We start from the raw sequence: 25,907 nt of genomic DNA on the forward strand, positions 1-25,907 counted from the left end.
GGAAATGGCAAACCACTCCAGTATCTTTGCCAAGAAAACCCCAAATGGGGTCATAAGGAGTGGGAAATGACTATCTGAAAAATGACTCAATAACAACAACTAGCCTCTATTTACACCATCAAGCCTTATCAGACTCAGCCTGGAGGGTCTGAAACATTGAATGTTTATCTGTTTTCCAAAAGTATTCCACTGCTTTTTTAATGTGGCACTAAAACAAAAAGTCTTTGATCCGACACTAACTTCAAATAGAACATTTTCTTGGCTTTTGTCCATTCTGTGTCTTTCTGAGCTGGCAGCAGAAAGAACCACACAGGGAAGGGGCATTTGCTAATAGCCACTTATTATTATTTTCTGCCAAGCTCTGAAGTCACCTTGTTCATTTAAAATGAAAGAGGCCTCCAAAATTATCAAGGAATAACTGGGTATCTACTTAGTTGGTGAAAAATGATATTAGAAAGTGATAGGTACTTACGGAATTTTAAACAGAATATATATATATTATATTTAACATAATTTATATATGTATATATAGATATACATATATAGTGCTTTATACTCCCCAAAGCACTATATACTTTATATTACTAGCAACTTTCATTTGTGTTCTTTTAGAATTTAAAAACATTCACAGATACATTATCTCACTATATGCTTCCAACAACTGTAATAAGTACAAGTATTACCCTCCCCATTTTAAAGATAAGGAAACTAGATTAAGTGATTTATTTGGAGTGATACAGCTAGTAAGTGTCAGAGTCAGGATTTGAACCCAGCTCTTTTCACTACATGATTGCTACCTGCCAATGATTATGGTATTGATAGGAGTGGTGGTGGCTGTGGAAGTAAAGATAATGTGGTTTGGGATAAAGCATTTCACCTTCTGGTACCCCAATTTTACCATCTGTAATATATGTGCAGCACAACTCTGAATTCACATGGACACTAACAGGCTTGCAGAACTCGGGTTCCCAGAACAAGGCTGTCTCAAAGGTTCAAAAGTGGACCTGAGGGGTTGAGAGTATCTTTCTAATGCTATCAGCTTGGGCCCCCATTCTGGGGTGTTCTCCCCAACATCAATCACCAATTGCAGTTACTATTTCCCTTATATTATTGATACCCTCCAGTGATTAGCACTCCAATATCATTTAATCGGGGGCAGCTAGGTGGCACAGTGGATAAAGCACCGGCCCTGGATTCAGGAGGACCTGAGTTCAAATGCGACCTCAGACACTACTTGACACTTACTAGCTGTGTGACCCTGGGCAAGTCACTTAACCGTTATTGCCCTGCCCCCCCAAAAAACAAAAACAAAAAACAATATCATTTAATTGATTAAGATCAATTAGCTTTCCCAAAGGTATATATAGTGAGAAGACTTATAAAGAACAGAAGTATAAACCATTCCTCCGAACTGGGCAGGGTGGAGGAGGGGAGGACACTCTCCATTATAAGTCTTCCATCTCTGGAGAGAGTGGGATCCAAGTTAAAGTGATTGCTACAAAGCATTAACCCACAAAGTTCATTTGCAAGTGCAATAGCATAACCAAGGGATGAGCTGACATCACTACCTCTTAGCTGCCGTCAACTCACTGCTCTGCTGGGTCAAGCTACTCTGTGCTTTGCTCCTCACCAGGTACCAGGTGTCTGCAAAATCTGGCACAGACTTCCATGCCTGGACCTTTAGCAGCTCACTCTTCTAAACATTTGAAGCCCACAAGGTCACAGCCGAGTCCATTCCATATTCCTTCACCTAAGGGAAGAAAGAATAAACACGACAGGGACACAAGCATCAGCAGGCCTTTGTCCTTGTGGCTTCAGGTTAATCCGAATACGAAAAGTGCTCTTCTCCCATCCAGGGGAATAAAACCCATGGAAGTGAAGAGATCTTTGCCTCTTCATTTTAATGTAACCAGGCAGGAGGAGAGAGAGGGAGAGAGACAGAGGAAAGGAAAGAGGAAAAGAAAAGGAAGGGAAGAAGTGAAAAGGGAAAGAGAGGAAGAAGAAGAGGAAGGGAAGAAGTAGAGAAGGAAGGGAGAGAAAAGGAAGAAAGATGGGGAGGGGAAAGGAGAAGAAGAGAGAAAAAGGGATGGAAAGAGAGAGAGGAAGGGAAAAAGTGAAGAAAAGGGAGAGGAAGGGAAGAGAGGAAGAGAGAGAAAAGTCCCTTTCTTCAACTTGTAATTATCATAATTAGCAATCGTTCCTACACGTTCTCTGAAGTGGAAAGCTAGGTCTTTTTATTTGAGTCATTTCACATCATCAGGCACTTCTGGAAACAAGGTCACCAAGCCTCTTCTCAGGGTTTAACAACAGGCAGAGCACACCACCTATGCTTTTGGGATGGGCCTCCCATTGCCTAGCCCTATTACAGGCTAGTGATAGCAATGTTCTCTCTCTCTCGAATCCAAAATATCATGGCAGCTGAGCTCTGTTAGGTGACCTCTGTTCTCTCTCACATGTAAAAAGAATGTAAGATCTTTGAGTGAAACAATTATTTTCCACTTGGATTTTTATCTCCATTACCCAGCACACTGCCATACACATAGTCCAATGAACCTGAAAAAGCAGATTGCAACCTATGCCCACCCATCTTGTGTGATGCTTGCCCATATCCTTCTATAAGTCTTCCCCTAGGGGCCCGCGCAAAGTTCTGAGGGCCTTCTCACATTTTCTTTTTTTTTTTTTTTGTGAGGCAATTGGGGTTAAGTGACTTGCCCAGGGTCACACAGCTAGTAAGTGTTAAGTGTCTGAGGCTGGATTTGAACTCAGGTACTCCTGACTCCAGGACCGGTACTCTATCCACTGCACCATCTAGCTGCCCCCTCACATTTTCTTAACATGGAGAGGATACCAATGGAGCAAGTAAGAGGTCCATTGGTTATTCCTCACTCTCTCAATGTGACTGACCCACAATCAGATATTTCTTTGATAATATCCTTTATGCCAATTTTCTCAACTAATTCCTTATTTGAAGAAGCTAGATGGTGGCTGTTTGACTTGGGACCTGAATGGGAATCTTGCTTCTAACACTTCCTAGTTGTGTGAGCCTCAGAAAGTCACTTAGATTCCATTCGTCTCAGTTTTCTCAGCTGCAAAATGGAGAGAATAATAGTACCTACCTCCCAGAGACAGGATTGTTGAGAGGATCATATGAGATAACACATGTAAAGTGCTTTAAAACCTTAAATTGATATAGAAATGTTAGCTCTTTTTAAAAAATATGTTGTGGCCTGCTCAGTCTAACCATGTATCTCTCTATTACTCTTTGGATAATCCTCAAATTCAGGTCTTCAGAGGCTATAGTGTTCCTTGACTCACATTCATAAAACATCACCTAAAGAAAATCAGTGTTAAAAAGATTGTTCCTTGCTTCAAGAAAAGTCTTAGGGGCATTAAAAAGAACTTCATCATTTCCCAAGGGCAATCCAGTACAGTTTCTTCTTCCTATTCTTTTCTGGGACCAGCTTACTATGTACAATAACCAGCAAATTCTATAAGATGTCCATTCAGTATATCATCATTTGGACTCTAGGTATTTCTCATCCATTTTGTGTTTTTTATGTGGATAGTTTGGCCAAATACTTTCATAGACTTAAAGCTGCAAGGAACCCTAGAGGTCATTTAGCCCAACCCACCCATTTAAAATATGAGGATCCCTAGGCCCAAACAAATCAAATTATTTACTTAAGGTCATGTGCAAGAGAGGCAGAATTAAAGCCCAGGTTCTCTCATTCCAAGTCCCTCACCCTTTTCACTGTACCACACACATGAATGTGGCTCTCATTCAGAAAGTTCTGCAGCACTTTGGGACTTGACGCAACTAGCACAATAGTAGCATCTGAAGCCCCCCCACCATCTATAATAAATCCTTGTATGACCTGGACCCTCTGTACTAACTTCTTCATGACAGTTGGAAGCATTTTTATTGAACATACATGTCCTTATTTTTTGCCTCACTTGATACAAATAAAGTCATCAAAAAAAAAATAAAAGAATCTCTACTGTTTTATCTTTAAAGGAATCTCATGTAATTTTGACACATGAATGGGAGATGCCTTATTGGAGTTATTTGTTCTACTGAATCAAATGCTTTTTTTTTATATAATCAGAAAAAAACCCAAGTAGTACCTTGCATTCTATACATCTTTCAATCAATTGTGTGATGGTAAAAGAGGTGGTCTGCTGTGGAATGTCACTTGCAAAAGCCTTCATAAGGTTCCTATCTATTACCGTCATCACAAATACCCAGCATTCATTTGTAGATTATTTTCAGAAAAATTTTATAAAGATGGCAATGTAGGCCATGGGTCAGTAATTAATATTCTTTCAGTTATTTTTGGTTTTGTTTTGTGTTTTTTGGTAAGAACATTGAGGGTTTTTTCCTCCACATCTTTGGTAGTTTCCCCTTTCACACACCTTGAGTATCAGTCCCTCAAACCATCACAATGGTGTCATCTCCAGCATGTAACTTCTCCATATGTATTTAACCCAATCCAATTGTTTTTTCCATCTTTCTGTTCTTCAAAGCTTTTTCTTCTTCCTCAAGACTATTGATGTTAATTATTATAATGTTAGAACCCAAATGTAGTGCCTCCAGTCACTTTGCAATGATAATATTTATAAATTTTTACATCTTTTATATGCTTGTTGTCCTTCCAATCTCATTGTTAAATGTTCCCAGGATAACCTTCTGTCTCACTCCAAGCTTTATCTGATTGTTTTGCATTCATTTCTTTTACCCCTACCTGACTCGGTCTCACTGGTGGGTGCTCTGAAACCTTCACCACCAGCCTGGGACTTTAATTACGCTCTCTTGTTCTATAAGTAAGCGCTCTTAACTTCACTTGTTGGATACTGGCCTGGATCTCATGATACGATGTTGGGACAAGCGTTTGTTTGTAGGCTTAATATGTGGACAGATGCAACACTGGCCTATTTAGGGATTATTTTGACCTGGGAGTATTTTGGAAAAGGCCCTCTTAGAGTACCACAGGGGTCCTAGAATACCTCTCTATTTGTTCTGTGGCAGAGAAGCGTAGCCAGAAGAGGGTGAGAGGAGTCAGAACTTCGAGTGGTCATTTTCCCCACCCAACTCATTCCTATTCTTCTTGCCCATCTTCTCATGATAAGCCCTTGATCCCAGAAACAATCTCTCACACCCCAGCCTTATATATCCAGAGGCCGGCCCTGGTCTTCATCATAACAATCCTCTGTCTAGCAGGGAGAAATAAACTGGAGCATAAAGCTGTGGGTGGTACTTTTTTAGCTCAGAAAACAGTCTGGCTCTGTACGCTACTACTGCGAACTGCACTGTGGGAACCGGTCTGTTCAGTTGCAGCCAAAGGGATTTTCCAACAAAGACGTTTGTTTGACTTGCAGTGAAAACAGAGCAACCGGTCTATTGGAGTGCGTAGCTCCCCCCCTCCCTCCCTCTTCCCCTCCTCCTTATTGCTACTTTGGGCGTGCTTCCTCACTGGCTAGTCAGTCGTGCTGGACCTACTGGCCCTTCAGCAGTTAGCTGTGAAGGAGTCATATTTAAGTGGAGGTAAGTAAGCAGACAAGCTGTCTGCAGCTCTGATATTTGCACAGCACAGGAGCCGCCTCCCTGCTTGATCTCCAGAGAGAAGGCAGGTTGATAGGGTCAAGCCACCTCCCCTGGTTGAGCTGGAAGATCCCTACAGAGGCTGGGGACTGAGGCTAGGATCCTCTGGAGCCTAGCAAGTGAGAAGTCACCTCTCCCTAATCCTAGGAGGTAGGGATGGGGGTGGGGGAGTAGCTGATGCTAGCCACTACAGGCCTCCACCAAGGAGTCCAGCCTGGCCTTGGATCTACCCAGAGTCTCGGGGCTGCTCAGCCTCAGAGTGGCAAGCAACAGGGGCCCAGGACACCTTCAGGCTCTTCTTCTGTCTGACAGTTAACACATCATCCCTTTGTTCTCCGAGGACCATCCTTTTAGGCCCACCTGCAGAGAGAAAAGAAAGAGAAGCAACAACAGCAAGTTTTTTTGTTGTTTTTTTTCCCCCAGAGACCACATCCACCCTGTAGTTCTATAGCAGACACCCTAAAGCTTCCAGTGGGCACAAAAAGACCAAGCTCAAGTTCAGAGTTGTTCACGTAGGACGCGGGGCCTCCAATACTTCCTGATCCCTGCCCAATCCAGTAGTGGTCCACCCCACTCCCTGCTACGTAACCTCAAAGTACCCATAAAAGAAGGGAAAGTACCCAAGTCATATCTTTTTGCCTCCTTCCTCAAGTCCACTCTGGAAGATTATGTGTCAAGAGGGAGCAGCTTCAACCTTGCCACCAATGGCCTCAGCCCCCCAGCCACCCAGGCAAGAGCCAGACCGGCCCTCCCAGTCTTCCCAGCAGGATCCAGCCGGGGTCCACTGGGCCCCAGCAGAGATCCGGCACCTCCTGGCCATCATAGAGGAGCCAGCCATTCAGCGACGCCTGAAGACAGTTCATCGGAACACTTGTGTGTATGAGGACGTGGCACGGCGCCTCCAAGAACAAGGCTACGTTCGACATGCCCACCAATGCCGCACCAAGTTCAAGGCTCTCAAGGTGGCTTATAAGAAGGCTCATGCAGCAGTCCTGCACTCTGGCATGGCCCCTCAAGGATGCCCCTTCTATGAAGAAATGGATCGGGTGCTACAGACCCAGGCCACCACTGCTAGCCCCAAGCACTGCTTAGAACAGGAGCAAGAGCAGCAGTGTGATCCAAATTATTCCACATGGAGAGATGGAGGTGGGGAAAATAGAGGAGAGGAGGGGGAAACCACAAAGAGGTGTCCACCCCAATCCCACAAGCAGCAGCAGCAACAGCCAGGGGCAGAGCATCTGTTTAAGGTGAAGGGGGTAGAGCTGCCCAGCGATTTAAATCCAGATGGCCAAGCTAGAGCAGAGGGAGGAAAGGACCCTGGAGAGACCAGCCATCAGACTGGGGAAGGTGAGTGGTCAGATGGACTTCAGCCCCTGAGGGTGAGGGTGATCTGAGGGGAATGAAAGAGGTTGGAAGGCTCCCGTAGAAGGAGGCAGTCCCATGAGGTGAAAAGGGGCACTGAGGTTGACATAAGATGACTTAGGTTAGCTCAGGTTCTGCTCTTTACTCCCCATATGACTGCAGGCAAGTCCCTTGGTCTATTAAGACCCCAGTGTCTTCATCTGTAAAACGAGGAAGTTAGACAAAATTCCTTCCAACACTAACATTCCACAATGATGAGATATAGTTTTGTTTTAAAAGTAAATATGACTATAGGATTAAAATCACAGAATCCTCTTATTTTAAACAAGGTGGTACAGTGGCTAGAACAACAGGCCTGAATTCAAATCTGGCATTGGACACTTGCTAGCTGTGTGACCCTGGGCAAGTCACTTAACCTATGTTTGCCTCAGTTTCCTCAACTGTAAAATGGGTATTACATAATCTACGCCCCCAGAGTTGTTTTGAGGATCAGATAAAGTAATAATTGTAAGACATTAAGCATAGTACCTGGGTCAATATAAATACTTATTCCCTTCCCCTCTTTCCATTATACCATGATGCCTCTTAACTGTGATCATGATGATTAGTTATAGGTAGGAAAGAAAGAAGGAAGGAAACAAGTATTTATTAAACACTTAGTATGTGTCAGACCCTGTCCTAAGCACTTTACAATTATTATCCCATTTGACCCTCACAACAACCCTGGGAAGTACTATCCCCATTTTACAGTTGGGGAAACTGAGGAAGAAAGAAGTTAAGTGACTTGCCCAGGTTCACAAAGCTAGTAAACATCCAAGGCTGGATTTGAACTCAGGTCTTTCTGACTTACTTTCTTCTTCTTCTTCTTCTTCTTCTTCTTCTTCTTCTTCTTCTTCTTCTTCTTCCTCCTCCTCCTCCTCCTCCTCCTTCTTCTTCTTTTTCTTCTTTTTTTTTTGCAGGGCAATGAGGGTGAAGTGACTTGCCCAGGGTCACACAGTTACTGTCTGTTTTTCTAAAAATATGGTACCAGAATGAGATGAGGATGAATGGAAGGCAGGGAAGTGAAAACTACATTTTTTTTTGTTTGTTTTCTTTTATTCTCTTTCCTTTTCTTTAAGCTTCTTTAGGTTTCCAGAAGAAGCCAGACCAAAATCTATCCCCAAGAGCTATACCAGCACCAACAACCCCACCAGCGCCTGTCGTGACAACCACCTCCTCTGGAGGACTATCTGGCCGGATTGGCCAGTTTCCACCAAGGGCCCGAAACTTCAGGCGGCACCAAACAGCAGCTGCTGTGGTTGCCACGGAAATGGCAGAGAATCGCCACCTGGCCAGTCAGCTGGTACGGGAGTCAGACACTCAACTGCAGCACCACCTGGACCAGCACAATGCACACATGGCTGCCCTGGTTCAAGTGGCCCGAGACAGTTATACCCAGCGCCAAGAGATAGTGGCTATCTTGCAAGATGTTGCAGATGATATCCACGAGGGGGTGGCCCTCTTGAAGTCTTCCATTGGCCGCCTGGGTCAGGAATGAGACCTTCAGACCTCAGGCTCTCTCCCTGTTCTCCAGCCTCAGGCACATCTGGCTGGCATCTCAAGGAGTTTGAGAGCAGCAAGCTTTTTTTTCCTACAGGGACAGTTTTGTTTTGTTTGTTAACCTTACAAGAGAAAAGAGAAAAAAAAAAACCTTTTTTTTTTTTTTCAGGAGAATCAATGGAAAAGCTTTGGAGAACAGCAGAAGAATAGAGTTAGAGGGCTTGGGGACCAAGACTAAGACTATGAAAACAAAAGGGTTTGATGCTATGAAATAAAAAGGGATTGCCAGGGGAATTTTTTTTCAGTTTCTTTGTGTTCCAGTCTACTTCAGTCCAGGAGCCTAAAGTGGAGCAAGCTACTATTAGATGGGAGCTCAGGGTGGCTAGATGGCACCTAGAGGCAGAAAGACTCATCTTCTTGAGTTCCAATCTGGCCCCAGACACTTACTAGCTGTGTGACCCTGGGTAAGTCACTTAACCCTATTTGCCTCAGTTTCTTCACCTGTAAAATGAGCTGGAGAAGGAAATGTCAAACCACTCTAGTATCTTTGCCAAGAAAACCCCAAATGGGGTCACAAAGAGTCAGACATGACTGGACAATAAGGATGAGTAACTCGGCACTAGAAAAGCTTGAATCAGGTGATACATCACAAAGAGATACCATACTAGATGTGTCTTCCTGCTCTCCCCCCATTCCTCCCCCACCCCAAGCTGGATAGCATTTTTTAAACAACCTACACTTGCCAACAAGCAATAGAGGTGGAGTGAATCTATATGATTTTAGGCAATTCACTTTCCCTAGCCCTCTCTGGGATTCACATGCCTTGTCTGTAAAATGAGAGAGTTGTACCAAAGAATCTCTAAAGTCTATCAGATCTGAGGCTTGGATTATGGTAAATTTGGATTGCCAAGCTTTTACCAAAGGGCCCTGAAAGATCACTCCTTGTTCCTTTTGGTGGTGGCTCAGTTTTTCACTCATGTCCAACTCTTCATGAGCCCATTTGAGGTTTTCTTGACAAACATACTGGAGTAGTTTGCCATTTCCTTCTCCAGCTCATTTTACAGATGAAGAAACTGAGGCAAACAGGGTTAAGTGACTTGCCCAGGGTCACACAGCTAGTAAGCAGGATCTGAACTCATGAAGATGAGTCTTCCTGGTCCAATATACTATCCACTGTACCACCCAGCTACGCCACCCCCACCCCCAACTTTGTTCTTTTACCTCCTAGCTAAAAAGCAAAAGGGATGAGGACATAGCAGTGTTGTCTATGCTCTGACAGCTAGGATGAATAGCGGACGGAATGCTGGGCTTGGAACCCAAGTTCAAACCCTGCCTAAGATACTTATTAGCTGTGTGAGCCTAGACAAGTCACTTAACCTCACTGAACTTCAGTTTCCTCATCTGTAAAGATAAAATAAAATGAAGAGGTTTGATTCAATGACTTCTAAGATCCCTTCTAGCTCTAAGTCATTGATCCCATCATGTCCTTCATAATAGCATGAGTGAGTGTCCCTAAAGATGCCACTAGTTTCATAACTGAAATGCATCAGCTTATGCCTATTCCCATCTTTACTTCTGCCCTTGATTCCCAAGAAGTAGAAACTGATAGAAGAGAAGGAGCTGCCTAGAAATCAAGGGAGAAAGTTAAAGGACCAGTTTTTACATTGTGGCTCTTACAGTAATTTTACATTTATTTTATCCACTTAAAAATGGCTTACTTCTTTTTTCAATCCCTTGTGGACCTATGGACATAAATCTCTATCTCTGTCTATCTCTCTCTCCCCCCATCCTCCCTCCCTCCCTCGCCCTTCCCCCTGTCCCCTGTCCCCTGTCTTCTGTCCTCTCTCTCTCTCTCTCTCTCTCTCTCTCTCTCTCTCTCTCTCTCTCTCTCTCTCTCTGTCTCCCTCTGTCTCTCTGTCTGTCTCTCTGTCTCTCCCTCCCTCTCCCTCTTTTACCCCCTCTCCCTCCCCCTCTTTCCCCCTTTCCCTCCCTCCCTCTCTGTCTCTCTCTTCCCCCTCTCTCCATCTCCCCTCTCTCTTTATCTTCTCTCTCTATCTCTATCTCTTTCTCACACACACCCCATCATCATCATCATCACTTACCCCAACAAAGCCTATGTCCACTCTAGAAAGGGGAGCTGTCTAGGAGCTATGGGTATCAGTGAGAGAAAAAGACAGAAAGAGAAATTAGAAAACTCAATAAGAAAGCACAAAGTGATGTCCCCTGGAAGTTGAGTTTTGGATTATCTCTATACTGTCCTCCTCTTATATCAAACTTTATCAGTGAGGAAGACCAAATTCTTTGACTGCCAAGGAAGACCATTTATCTTTCACCAAACTCCTGCCCTCTGCCAATCTTTGGGCAAAGGCTCTTCTCCTTTCCAAGATGCCACAGAATTGCCCTGACCCTACCCCTGGCTCCTTAGTCCTTAGGAAATGAAGAGTCATGGTACAGAGAAAAGGGGCAACTAGGTGGCACAGTGAGTAGAATGCTAGGCCTGAAGTCAGGAAGACTCATCTTCTTGAGCTTTACCTAGCTGCTGTATAAAATAACATTTTAAAAAATTAAGAAAATTATAATCTAGTGACTTCTTGAAAGTAACAAATCAATAAATCCACAAAGCATTTATGTCAAATATTTAAGGTCCTACTATGTGCCACTGTGTTAAGTAAGAACTGGGGACACAAAGAAAAGGCCTTAAGGAACTATCTGATGGAGGAAGACTCCCCACAAAAGGAAGCTGAAAGGGGGATGGTTTACCTTCCAATCTAGTATTCTTTCCTCTAAACCATCTTCATCATCACCAAAATTCATTTTGTAGGATCACAGCTTTAAAGCTCAAAGATAGAAGAAGGATATTTGGTTCAAGCCCTTTATTTTACACCTGAGGAAACTTTGTCTCAAAGAGTTTCAATGAACTTGACCAAGGTCTCACAGGTAGCATATGGCAGAGGCAGGATTTGAACCCAGGTCCTTGGACTCCAAATGAGGTATTCTTACTACTACAGCAGATTTCTGATTGTCTATTTAAGTTCCTGTTATACTATGTCTTAGGATCTTTGAATGTAGGGGCTGTCTTTTTTCCTTTCTTTGAATCCCTAGTATGCTAATAGTAGGTGCTTATTTTGGGGGCAGCTAGGTGGCACAGTGGATAAAGCACCGGCCCTGAATTCAGGACCTGAGTTCAAATCTGGCCTCAGACACTTGACACTTACTAGTTGTGTGACCCTGGGCAAGTCACTAAACCTTCATTGCCCTGCCAATTAAAAAAAAAGTGAACCTTACACTCCTGTTAAGATTCATTTCTCTATTATGGCCCACACATTCTGTGCTTCTTTCCCGTCTCTGTATATTTGCTCAAGCTACTTCCCTCACAGACACTCCCACACCCCCAAGGTTCACTCATTAGTGTTTGTGGGACTCCAAACAGATGGCTACTGAATCCTCATTGGCTTTCCACATGCTTCTCAGTGTGCCATTCCCCCAGAGTCATGGGAATGTTGGGTAGTGACTCTCCTTACTTGCTGGTCCTCTCCCCTTTCAATAATTTTAATTTCCTTGGAAATATGCAATCCCTATACATCATCTCCCTCAAATCCAATAAACATTTATTAAAAACCTACTATATGCCGGGCATTGTGTTCTACTCTCTGTTAAATTTTAAAAGTATTCTAGGGGCAGCTAGGTGGCGCAGTGGGGCAGCTAGGTGGTGCAATGGATAGAGCACTGGCCCTGGAGTCAGGAGTTCCTGAGTTCAAATCCGACCTCAGACACTTAACACTTAACTAGCTGTGTGACCCTGGGCAAGTCACTTAACCCCAATTGCCTCACTAAAAAAAAAAAAAAGTATTCTACCTAATTATAGGTAAAATGTGCCTAGAGAAGTAGAATAGAGGGGCTTTGAAATCAGGAAGACCTGGGCTCAATACCCACCTCTGACATAAACTGGCTGCATGGCTTTGGGGAGGTCACAACCTTTTAGAGCTCCAAGCAATTCTCTAAGACTATACATTGCACTGGTAGGAGGTGCTCTGCATTGGGAGGTCCCAACACCTATGACATCAAGGGTCCTGTCCTTATCCTTAAAATGTGTCTGTGTTTTATTAAGTGAAAGGAACACAAGGAGAAAGACGAAGCCTGAGGGAAGATGGTATCTTTGTAGCAAAATGCTGGAGGTTTCCAGTGATGTTTGAACTGAGTAGGTCACAGCCTCCTACACAAATATATGTGTCTATATGTGTGTGTGTATTCATTTATTCATCTATTTACTTAATTATTCATTCATTATTCATCCATTTATTCATTCAATCATTAATGATATATGTTATAAATATCTATATGTAGATATATCAATATATACACACAGAGAAGCACATGACAGTACATAGAGAGCTGGCCTAGAAGAAAGGAAGACTTGCTTTCAAGTCTACCTCTGGCACATACTGGCTGTGTGGCCCTGGGTAAGTCACTGAACCTCTCAGCCAGGCAACTCAAAGATTTAAGTTTTGGCTCTGGTGATGAGCTAAATTATCAGTGTTTTCTCTCTCTCTCTCTCTCTCTCTCTCTCTCTCTTTTTGGAGGGGCAATGAGGGTTAAATGACTTGCCTAGGGTCACACAGCTAGTAAACTGTCAAGTGTCTGAGGCTGGATTTGAACTCAGGTACTCCTGAATCCAAGGCCAGTACTTTATCCATTGCACCACCTAGCTGCCCCCAGCAGAGTGTTTTCTCAGTGGGATTTCTCTTTACCAATAAAATCACAGGTCTGGTAGCTATAAACACACTCATATATGTATGTGTATGTATATGCGTAAATGCATACATAGATGTGTATACATACAAACATAGATATATATATACACACATGCATATATACATATATAATATGTGTGTGTGTGTGTGAAATGTTTGTCTATATGTGTATATCTTTCTGGACAACACAATTCTTATCCTGTAGGTAAAAAGCGAGTATTAGGAAGCTGAGGTAAAGCCAGTAATGAGCACCAAGCTTACCACTATGAACTAGTTATTGGAATATTATGGCAATCATATTCTTGTAAACTATATATCTACTCCCTCAATCTATTTTTTTTTTAGTGAGGCAATTGGCGTTAAGTGACTTGCCCAGGGTCACACAGCTAGTAAGTGTTAAGTGTCTAAGGCCGGATTTGAACTCAGGTACTCCTGACGCCAGGGCCAGTGCTTTATCCACTACGCTACCTAGCTGCCCCATCCCTCAATCTATTTTTACAAGGCCTGTCAATAATACATTGAACAATATTTACTTCCTTCTTTTAATGCTCTGTATGCAGCTGCTCTCCATCAAACAGTCCTGGATGCTCCAAAAAAAAAGGAGGGGATGTAAATCACCAACAGTGTTGTCAATATTAATAGATTTATTATTGAGGTGCTGGAGAAAGAAGGAAAAAAGGGACAGGGCAGGGGAGATTTCACTCTTTATCCTGCTGGGCTTCCGGGGCTAAATGTCGAATGATGACTTGACATATTTGCAACCCTATTTTCCTTTGTGCCACATCATTTGCAAACCACTCTGCAGTCTGTGTCTGTTCAATGTAGTATCTAGGATGGAGGCCACTGTACCACTCATGATGGAAGACCTCTCCTCAGTCAATGCACAGATTGTGCAGCAAGCAACAACACATGACAACCTCCCTGATGCGCTCAGCCCAACAAGGTGGCTTGGCCAAGAGACAATGCCACTGCCCTCTCAGCTGCCTGAAGGCCTCGCTGATTGTCCACTGGGCAATGGACAGTCTCTTGTTGAAAGGCAATTCCTCAGGGGTGTCAGGGTGGTGGCATGGGATGATCAGCCATCCTCGAAGAGGTCTGACGGTGTGACCTCCAATTTCTTTATGGATGGGTGGGAAGAGGGTGCCCAAGTCTCCCTTTTGACAGAGCCAGCTTGTTTCCAACGCGTGGGATTCGTGGCCAGAACCTGGGCAACCAACAAACACTTGGCTGAACCGGAGGCAGGGATCAGCCACAGCTTGAAGAATAACTGAAAAATGTTGGTGCTGTTTCCAGTAGTCTTTTTCCTGTCCCTTGGGGCAGCACACCTCAATATGGGTGCTACCAATGGCCCCAGCACATATTGGGAAACTATGCCTGGCCCAGAACATCTCCATAACCTTCTCGAGATCAGGTTGGTTTTCTATGAGGTGTTGAAAGCCCATGCAAATAGCACCCACAACCTCATGGAAGGCATGTCCAGCAGTAGATCTCCCCACCCCAAAGAGCTCAGCTACATACCTCAGAGGCACAGAGGAGGCTAAACGGTACAAGCTGATGGCCACCTTGAGGGGCACTGAGAGAGGGATCTTCCTATGGGTGGCTTCACGTTGGAAGTATGGGGTCAACTGATCACAAATGTAATAGTAGGGGCAGTTAGGTGGCACAGTGGATAGAGCACCGGCCCTGGATTCAGGACGACCTGAGTTCAAATCCGGCCTCAGACACTTAACACTTACTAGCTGTGTGACCCTGGGCAAGTCACTTAACCCCAATTGCCTCACTTTAAAAAAAAAAAGAAAGAAACAAATGTAATAGTAGGTCTCCTGAGACATCCAAAAGGTTTACTGCCAACACTGGGGATCTAGCCTGCCAGAGAGGAGGTCCCGCCAGATTCTGGAGGGGGTGGGGAAGGCCGAACCCCTGTAAGTTCTTCTTCTGAGGGATTGGAACACGGCAGGCATCTGGGGTTCTATAAGCAGAGAGCTGATGAGCTCTAGGGTCCTCTGAGCATGGAGGATGGCTTGTTTCAGATTGGCCTTCATGGTCTGGGCCAGAGCAGCTGTCTTCTCAGCTTCCTCACTCTCTGCTACAAAAGTTGCGATGGCTCCCATTTGCAGAGCTGCTTGTGCAAGAAGCTGTAGGCCTTGCTGAGCCTATTCCATGAAATGGAATTTGGAGGTCCCAGGTGACATTGGAGCCAAGATGCACCTTTCCAGGTGATGGGCAGTGGAATTTTTGTCCTCCCAGTAAAAAGTGAGGAGTCTTGGGAAGGGGCCTGCAGATTTCCCACTGAACTATGTAAAGTATTAAGGTAACTCTACCTTTGTAAACACATACATATTCCTTTCCATCTTCTTATTGGCCTTGTCAAAAACACCAAGCCAAGGAGACACAATTTGTAGGCAACAGACAGACAGACTTGCTCTCCTTCTTGCACACTGTTATTTCCTCACTTTAAATATTCTACTTCTGGGGGGCAACTAGGTGGCACAGTGGATAAAGCACTGGCCCTGGATTCAGGAGGACCTGAGTTCAAATCCGGCCTCAGACACTTGACACTTACTAGCTGTGTGACCCTGGGCAAGTCACTTAATTCCCATTGCCCTGCAAAAAACAACAACCCCCCCCCCCAAAAAAAATATTCTACTTCTGGAGTCCTTTTCAAAAAGCAACCCATGGTGTGTCACCAGCCATACAGGTGAAGAGATACAGGAAGTTTCCTCCCAGTCTCCAAACCAGGGAGTGTCCATGAAGAAAAAAAAAAAAGGCAGGCTACTTGACCAACCAGTCTTACTTGCTTTTCTGAGATGTATTTATGATTCCTTTCTGTCAAGGGTCACTTCCTTACATATGTTTTCAAGTGCTTGGCTGAATTTTTTAACTCTGGGTTTCAATTATGAAAAGGCAGGACCCATCCTTTTCACCTGCTTCACAGGGGTTGAACAAAAAAGAGCAAATTAAAGACTGTTTGGAGTTTTCAGAATGAAAGATATCCCAGGGAATAGTAGGCCATGAAGTTTAGGACTATAAACCCAAAGCATTGACTGTAATCAATAAATCCTTTTTAAACTATCAAATGATCTGCATGTTGGTAGACCAAAAAAGTGCCAGAGGGAACATTTTTACAACAATCACTGATCTAGATAGAGCTGAAAGTAACCTCAAAAGTCATCCAGAAATTCAGAAATTCAGACCTAGAGAGATGAAATGATCTGCCCAGGGTTACAAAGCAATACGTACCAGGAATGGAATTTAAACATAGATCCTCATAGGCTTATAGATTTAATGGTGGAGGGGACCTAACAAGTCATTGACTCCAAACTCCTTATTGTATAAATGAAGAAATGGAGGCCCAGGGAAGATAAGTAACTTTCTCAAGGTCACACAGGCAGAGGTAGAATTTGAACCCTGATCCTTTGACTCTAAGATATTAGTGTAATAGATAGAGGGCTGGACTTGGAATCAGGGAGACCTGGGTTTAAATCCCACTTCAGATACTTACTGGCTTTGTAACCTTACTAAAGTCACTCAACCTCTGTGACAATTGTTTTCCTCATCTATAAAAATAAATGGGTTCACCCCACACCCTACAAATAGGCAAAAATATTTTTTAAATGGCAATGGTCGATGTTAGAGGGGTTGTAGGACCATAGGCACACTAAGACATTTTGTTTTGTTTTGTTTTTTGGTGGGGCAATGAGGGTTAAGTGACTTGCCCAGGGTCACACAGCTAGTTAAGCGTCAAGTGTCTGAGGCCAGATTTGAACTCAGGTCTTCCTGAATCCAGGGCTGGTGTTTTATTCACTGCACCACCTCACTGTCCCCACACTAATACATTGTTGGTGAAGCTGTTTGATACAACTGTTTTGGAAAGCAATTTAGAATTATGCAAATAAGGTGATTAAAATGTCCATGCTGTTTGAACCAGAGATTTTTGTTCCAGGGTTTATACCCCCAAGAAAGCTATCAGTAAGAAAAAAATCCACAATATGCTTCAAAATATGTATAGCAGCACTTTTTGTGATAGCAAAGAATTGAAAAAAAAATATATATATACCCACTAATTGGGAAATGGCTAAGCAAATTTTGATATATGAATATAATGGAATATTACTGTGCCATAAGAAATAATGTGTATTATGAATACAGAGAGATCTGTATGAACTGATATAGAATGAAGTAAACAGGGCCAAGAAAACAATACACATGGTAACTGCAACAGTGTAAAAAAGAGAAAAAACTACATTCCAAAAAATTAAAAGTAAATGTAAGAAAATGATAAAGATCAAACAGGACTTGAATAAAGAGATATGAGAAGACAACCCCAACCTACCCCTTCATGGAGGGGGGAGGTGTTATATATTGCACATATTTTCAGACTTTTCAATCAATTGTACAGATTCTTTTTTTCTCTCTAAAAAAATCCACTAAATGTTCATATGGGATGGCTTTTGGGGAAGGAAAGAGGGAGAGATACTTGGGGTACTATGGTAATATAAGGTACAGAAAACATCAATAACAAAATATTTTTTTAACAAATAGATTGACTTCAAGGACCTCTAAGGTCCTATCCTGCTGTAAACCCATTCTGACTGTAGATACAGGGATCTTTCCACCACATTCCAATACCTTCCTAACAATTCCTTTTTCTGCTACTATTTCTTGTTGAGGATGAGTATCATTTAAGTGAGGGAGGGCTGTGCAAGGTCACCAACCTCACTCTTTCCTCCAATCATCTGTGTCCAGTGGCAAGATAGATATCAGGATGACTGAAAATGGACCCAGATGTTTTAATGCAATTGGGGTTAAGTGTCACCTAGGGTCACACAGCTAGTTAAGTAAGTGTCTGAGATGAGATTTTAATTCAGGTCCTCAGGACTCCAGGGCCAGCATTCTATCCACTACACCACCTAACTTCATTCAAATATAAAGAAGATGAACCAAATGAGATCTCATGTCCCTTCTAGCTTGAACATTCCATAATTAATACTAAGGTATTCAATAAAGGGCACACAAAGGAATCTGTGTACCATCACAGAGTATCCCTGACAAAGTTTCGATCTAAACTTTTTTTGAAAGGCGGTATGGTATAGTGGATAGGGTCCTAGTCTTAGAGAAAGGAAGACATGGGTTCAAATCCCACCTCAGATACTTACTAGTTGTATGATGCTGGATAAATCACTTGACCTCTCTTTGCTTGTATCTCCATCTGTGAAATGAAGATGTTGGGCTTCCTTAGAATTAAATCTATAGTCCAATAATTCAGTGTGTGTCTGGGAAAGTCACTTAACTCTCATTGCCCCACCAAAAAAAAAAAAAAGAATGTAGGAAATAATTCAGTGTGTGAATTGAGGCACTCCCTCTACTGATCCCCGTATTTGTTTCCCAAATGGAAATATTACATTTGCTTCCTTGGTAGGGGCAAGATTATCTGGGAAATATTAGCCTTTTATAGACTAGAATGTGCCATGGTATATTAAGTACCATGTTATATACCAACAAAAGAGATGGAGACATGAAGTTGATTTCATACCTTCTTGGTGATTGTTAGCTATTGTTCAGTCATTTCAGTTGTATCTCACTCGTCATGACCCCATTTGGGGTTTTCTTGTCAAAGATAATAGAGTGGTTTGCCATTTCTTTCTCCAGCTCATTTTACAAATGAGGAAACTGAGACAAATAGGGTTAAGTGACTTACCCAGGCTCACACAGCATCTGAAGTTACATTGGAACTAAGGAAGGTGAGTTTTTCTGACTGTAGGGCCCAGCACTCTAACACTCTAAGTTGGGACTTAATTAGGAACTTTTCTCTTACTCTTAGGTATAGTTCCTACAACTGAAATCACCTATAATCAGATGTTAGAGATATCTATCCCATTCTTACCCTCAGGGTAAAATGAATGGATCCTATTTCTACCCCATAGGACTTAATGTAGCTTCATTTTCCATAGTCTTAGGGCTCTGGCAGCTAGATAGTGCAGCAGAGTGCTAGACCTGGATTTAGGAACTCCTGAATTAAAATCCAGCCTCAGACACTTGCTGTGTGACCCTGGGCAAAGCAGTAAACTGCCTTGGCCTCAGTTTCCTCATCTATAAAACAGAAATAATAATACCACCTACTTCTCAGGGTAGTTGTGAGGATAAAAATGAGATAACATTTGTAAAGTCTTTTGTAAACCTTAAAGTGAAGGTCGTCATCATCGTAGTTGTCATCATCGTCATCATCATTGGGCACTTTTCCAACATAGCTAGAAAATCATCTTGGAGTCAAGAAATCATGGCTTTGTATCTTACTAGTTCTGACCTTATTTTGTTCTCTACACCTGGTTACTCATCTATAAAATGAACTTATCTATAAAACTTTGTCATCTGTGAAACTCAGACTTAGGGAGGTTAAATGAGATAAAGGAGCCACTAGCTCCCAAGGCTTTTGTAAGAATCAAATAAGAGACAATCAGACTACCTAATAATTATTTTATAGAGCTAGAAAAAAATAATAACGAAATTCATCTGGAAAAACAAAAGGTCAAGAATATCAAGGGGACTAATGAAAAAAATGCACAGGAAGGTGGGTTAACTGTACCAAATCTGAAGCTCTACTATAAAGCAGCAGTCATCAAAACTATCTAATACTGGGTAAGAAATAGTGTGGAGGATCAATGGAATAGGTTAGGCACAAGAGACACAGTAGTGAATTACTTCAGTAATGTACTTTTTGATAAACCCAAAGACTCCAGCTTCTGGGATAGAAACTCAGTATTTGACAAAAACTGCTGGGAAAACTGGAAGACAGTATGGCAGAAATTAGGCATAGACCAACATCTTACACCTTGTACTAAAATAAGGTCAAAGTGAGTACATGATTTAGACATAAAAGGAGATACCATAGGTAAATTAGGAGAGGAAGGAATAGTCTATCTTTCAGATCAGTTTATGACCAAAAATGAGATAGAGAATATTATGAAATGCAAAATGGATGATTTTTATTACATTAAACTAAAAAGTTTTTGTACAAACAGAAGCAATGCATACAAAATTAGAAGGGAGGCAGAAAGCTGAGAAACAATTTTTATAGCCAGTATTTCTGACAAAGACCTCATTTCTAAAATATATTGGGAACTGAATCAAATTTATAAGAATCTAAGTTATTCCCCAATTGAGAAATGGTCAAAGGATATGAACAGGGAGTTCTCTGATAAAGAAATCAAAGCTATCTATTGCCATATGAAAAAATGCTCTAAATCACTATTGATTAAAGAGATGCAAATTAAAACAACCCTGAGGTACCACCTTACACCTCTCAGATTGACTAATATGACAAAAAATGAAAATAATAAATGTTGGAGAAGTTGTGGAAAAATTGGAACACTAATGCATTGTTGGTGGAGTTGTGAACCGATCCAACCATTCTGGAGAGCAATTTGGAACTATTCCCAAAGGGCTATAAAGCTGTGCATACCCTTTGACCCAGCAATACTACTTTTGGGTCTTCTTCCCAAAGAGATCATAAAAAAGGGAAAAGGACCCACATGTACAAAAATATTTATAGCTGCTCTTTTTGTGGTGGCAAGGAATTGGAAATTGAGGGGCTGCCCATCAACTGGGAAATGGCTGAACAAGTTGTGGTATATGAATGTAATGGAATTCTATTGTGCTGTAAGAAATGATGAGCAGGCGGATTTCAGAGACACCTGGAAGGATTTGCATGAATTGATAATGAGTGAGATGAGCAGAACCAGGAGAACACTGTACACAATATCATCAACATTATATGTTGATCAACTGTGATAGACTAGATTCTTCTCAGCAATATAACGGTCCAAGAATGTCCCAAAGGACTCATGATGGAAAATGCTCTCCAAATCCAGATAAAAAACAAACTGTCGAATATGGATGCGGGTTGAACCATACTATTTCTTTTGTTTTTGGTGCTGTTTTTCTTTTTTGAAGTTTTTCCTTTTTGCTCTGATTCTTCTTTCATAGCATGACTAATGCAGAAATATGTTTAATGTTATTATGTATATATAACCTATATCAGATTGCCTGCTGTCTAGGGGAGGGGAGGAGGGAGGGAAGGGAGGGGAGGGAGGGAGAAAAATTTGAAACTAGAAATCTTATAAAAACAAATGTTGAAAACTATCTCTACATGTAACTGGAAAATAATGAAATACTTTTCTAATTTAAAAAACAAAAAACAACTATTAAAAAGAATCAAATAAGATAATATATGTAAAACTCTTTGCAAACCTTAAAGTGTTATGTAAACCTTTGTTGTTATCATCCAGACCATCATCCTCATCAGCATGTTTGTTTTCTTTTGTGTAGGATTCCTTGTTCTATACCCACTGACCAGAAGGAAATATTTTCTGCACTGGGTTTCATTTCATTTCTAAATTCTCCCTTGTCTCATTCATCCCTTTAATCCCACAATACATTTTTATGCTCTGAATTTGAATCCTTACTATTCCTGAAAGTTCACACCCTAAAAATAGGTGAAGATGGTTGTCATGGTTGTTTTTTAGCCAAGTTGTTTGCAGGTAGAAGAAACCTTTTCACACCTCAGATCTCATAAAGTCTGTCCCTCTGCCTTCTGGCATTAATAATTTGTGGATTAAAAAATCATAAACAAATAATAAATAAAAGAACAAGAAAAATAAATGATTAATTATATAACAATAAACAAATAATGATGAATGAATAAAATAATGAATAATTTTTTAACTGTGGATTTCTAAAAGGATCAAAAACCATCCTTCTTTGTACTCCTCCCATCTACCTAGAGTGTTGACTACCTGGAGCTGCTTAGACATAGCCCAGTAAACACAGAGCAACCCAATAGTCTGGTTCAGGAGGTTTCCAAACACGATTTACTTAAGCTGCCTCCTTGAGGCACGTCCTTTTAAATTAATTTCAAGGTTCACAACCAAGGTTGGTCAGGACGACAAGTTCCCAACCACCCCCTACACCTACCCAAAACTTTACATACCTGTATCAGGCATGAACTCACCCATATTAGCACACCTCTGGTTTTGCCCTGACTTTTGCCTCCTTCCATCCCATCCCACTTTCCCAAAAATCCCGGGCTCCCCAAAGGACGGAGAGGAACAGGAACACATATCCAGGATCTCATCAAATCACATTACTTGGGTTGATTCCCCACCAAAGGCGTAGTGGACCTCTGAATTTTGTTGGTTGGTTTTGTTGGTTATTTTTTTTTATAAATAATCTTTAAAATAGCAAGTGGGACAAGATAATTCCAAAGGTGCTTTCGACCCCAACTCATGACACCCTCCCCACATAAATATAGATGCACACACAATCTTGACTCATACCCACACTGGAGGGCTTATTAAAGGGACAGATCTCCGCATTATGAGGATTACCCGCCTCTTATGCGCAGCTGATGCTGTATCTGCTATTTTGAGAACTGAGGAGCCCTAGTGGAGAGGCAGGTAGCCGTTACACCTGGACGTTCAAGGGAGGGTTAACCAAGCCAATCCGTCTGGGGATGGATCAGAGCCTTGGGGGTAAAGTGTCTTTGCACCAAGTGGAGGCTGGAGTGGGTCGGGGAGGGGGCGCAGCTGCATGGAGCCTTTAGCCAAAACACTTGCAGTGTGCAGTGAGGAGAGGGAGAGGGCTCTGAGTAGGGTTTCAGAGAGCAGAGCTGTAGGGCGGAAGGAAGATGGGGAGAGCGAAGATGCAGCTGTCTAACCAGAAGGGCAGGACAGGCAGCCCGCTGCTTACCTGGCTAGGGCGGGGCGGGGCTCTGGGTCACTGCTCCAGAGCAGCTGCTGCTCGGTCGGCTGCTCCGTCTGCTGTTGCTGGCTCTGGGAGAAATGGGCAGTCCTGACTGGCACCGCCATGTTGTAGGGACTCAGTGGGCCCTCCCTTCCTCTTTTTTCCTCCTCCTCTCCTTCCTTGTTTCTCTCCTCCCCATTTCATCCACTCTTTGCCATCTCTCCCGCATCCCTTCCCTTCTCCCTCCTCCTCCCACCACATTTTCCCAGATCCGCCTACCTCTGCCAAATGTAAAATTGCAATTGTGTTACTCAATTGAGGGGCTATAGACAAAAGAGGCAGGGACTCACCCGAGAGGATGACAGGGGAGGATGGGAGGAACGAGAAGGAACCTTGGGAATTACCTAGTCCCACCTCCCAATTTAGTAATAATAATTGACCTTAATATACTGCTTTGAAACTTGCAAAGCTCTTCAAATATATCTTATTCGACGCTCACAGGTAGAAGCTAGGATCAGGGCAATCATTTATAACGGGCTTTCCCTCACCACAACATTGTGAGATCGATTGTACAAAAAAAATTGTTATCCCTATTCTATAAATGAGGCATAGGGAAGGCAAGTGACATGACCTGACCATGACTCAAATTCAAGTCTTTCTTCCTCGCCAAATAAATGATAGATAGATGATAGATAGATAGATAGATAGATAGATAGATAGATAGATAGATAGATAGATAGATAGATAGATAGATCCCAAACCCATAAAAAGAAAAAACAGAACCTGAAATATTTATCCAGACTTCTCTCCCATTTCATACCGTAAAGTTTGCCTTCCACGGAGACAAGGCCCAAAAGTCATGCCCAACCCTCTTCAATTTGACTTCCAGCACTCTGGCCCATTTATTTAATCTCATATTTCATGGTCCCTGGAAGCTTTCAGTTTCTAGAATTGAAGAGGGCTAGAACTTAACTCCTTCTGCCCTCTGGACTCCTATATACTTTTTATAGATACCACTATCAAATAATGTGACAGATCTTTTATACATTTTTCATGTTACATAATCTTTGTGTCTATGTTCTTAAAATTGTAAACTCTTTCAAGGTAGGGATTAAGTCATCCTTATTTGTATTCCCCCATAGTAATCTGCCTAATAAGTATATTTTAAACTTTAAAATAACAGCAGGTAGCAAGAACTGGAAACAAAATATATACCTATGGACTGGAAAATGGGTAGTGGTGTGCCGGAGCGGACTCACACTAGCTTTCAAGAGTTGATTGTTAAATTTTCAGTATGAATATTTACACCTTGGAAATTAGCAAATGCCACAAATCAGAGTTTGATTTGTTGTTTTCTTCGTTGTCTACACTTAAGAAAATAATGGAGACAATGTTAATAATGGAAATTAATTTTAAAATATTTACTGCCACAACATTTTTTCCCTCAGAGATTGTTAAACATTTACCAGCACACCTCCTGAATGCCTAAACAAATTGTATGAATATAATTGAAAAATACTATATCCTAAGAAAGGGGGAATAGGAAGAATTCATAGTAGTATGGAAAGATATATATGACCTGATACAGTTAAAATAAGCACGTAGGCTATTCTTGTATTTCATTGCTATCACTGATAAATTTTTGAATGCCTATTGACTTATATTAAGCCTGTAATTCACTAAAATCCTCCAATCTTTTTAAAGGTGTGCTGACATCTTAGACTTTGTTCAGAGAGACTAAAAGGTTTTACTAAAAATAAAGGAATAATAACATTGTTCTCTGCCATTGTCTGTTCACATAAACTGAAGACCAGCCAGAGGAGGTTAATGAAGTTGGTAAAGAGCCTTAAGATCATGCCATATGAGTATCAATTGGTGAAACTGGGGGGAGGTGGGGTACATAATCAATGAATAGAGGACTTGGGGTAGAGTGGGTCCATGATCAATGTTCTTAAGTATATGAATGGCAGTCATGTGGTCAGAACATGGACAGAAGTTGCAAAAAATCAGATTCAAGGTTGCTGCAAGGAAAAAACTTCCTAACAATTAGAGTTCTTTGAATGTGGACTTGGCAACATGGGAGTGTAGATTTAGAGCTACTAGCAACCGTAGAATATACCTATTTCAATTGATACCTTTTACAGTTGAGGGACTGAAGCTGTGAGAAGAAGATATGGGACTTGTCCAGGGCCACATAGCAGCTAGTAAGTGTCTAAAGAGAGATTTGAATACTTCTTCCTGACTCTAAGTATTGATCAGCCTCAATCAATCAATCAACAAACATTTATTAAGCACCCATTATGTGTCAGGCACTGTCCTAAGTGATGGGGATTACAAAAAGATGCAAAAGACAGCCTCTGCCTTCAAGGAGCTTACTATCTTACAGGGGAGACAAGAGGCAAACACATCTAGAAAAGCAAATTATATACAGGATAAATAGGAAATGATTATCAGAGGAAAAGCAGGAAAGTTAAGGGGAGGCAGGGGGTGAAAAAAGCTTCCTGTAGAAGGTGGGATTTAAGTTGGGAATTAAAGGAAGCCAGGGAGGTCAGTAGTATGAGATGGGTTCCCCTCCATAGGAATTTTTCAAGCAAAAGCTGAAGGATGCTATATTTGAGTTGGCTGGAAAAGAGAAGGCAAAAAGTATTGAGTCAGTCTAAGATAGAGTGGTTGAGGAAGGCATCAAGGAAGAGAGGAACCTGGATTTTGAGGGATGGGAAGAACTTGGAAGGGGAAGGCAAGAGGGATGACATTCCAGGATGAAGGTTACAGTGTGAGCCAAAAGGTACAATGCTTATGGAAAAGGCTGGTCTGGCTGGAATGGAGGGTTCCCATAGAGAATTAGATAAACTTGGATAGATAGAGTGAGGTCACATTATGGAGAGCTTTGAACACCATTCAGAGGAGTTAGAAATTTA

At 42.0% G+C, this 25,907-nt stretch overlaps 1 protein-coding gene and 1 long non-coding RNA gene across 3 annotated transcripts; one reads left to right on the forward strand and one right to left on the reverse strand.

The window, feature by feature from the left end:
* LOC122752916 lies at positions 1-23,172 on the reverse strand. Its single transcript, XR_006356223.1, has 3 exons — positions 22,996-23,172; positions 4,126-5,959; positions 1-1,750 (listed from the first exon to the last, which is right to left on the reverse strand). It is a non-coding gene; the product is annotated as an uncharacterized LOC122752916 (long non-coding RNA).
* LOC122752915 lies at positions 5,459-8,906 on the forward strand. Of its 2 annotated transcripts, XM_043999907.1 has the most exons (3): positions 5,491-5,542; positions 6,252-6,946; positions 8,080-8,906. In XM_043999907.1, the coding sequence occupies exons 2-3, from the start codon at positions 6,268-6,270 to the stop codon at positions 8,496-8,498; spliced, it is 1,098 nt and encodes a 365-aa protein (XP_043855842.1). In that variant the 5' UTR covers positions 5,491-5,542; positions 6,252-6,267; the 3' UTR covers positions 8,499-8,906. The 2 variants fall into 2 exon arrangements, 1 of the variants encoding a protein (XP_043855842.1); XR_006356222.1 differs by lacking the exons at positions 6,252-6,946; positions 8,080-8,906 and adding an exon at positions 6,023-6,220 and having other exon boundaries at positions 5,459-5,542.
* Positions 23,173-25,907: the final 2,735 nt, after the last annotated feature.

The sequence above is a fragment of the Dromiciops gliroides genome, chromosome 4, assembly GCF_019393635.1.
Source record: "Dromiciops gliroides isolate mDroGli1 chromosome 4, mDroGli1.pri, whole genome shotgun sequence".
Lineage (NCBI taxonomy): Eukaryota > Metazoa > Chordata > Mammalia > Microbiotheria > Microbiotheriidae > Dromiciops > Dromiciops gliroides.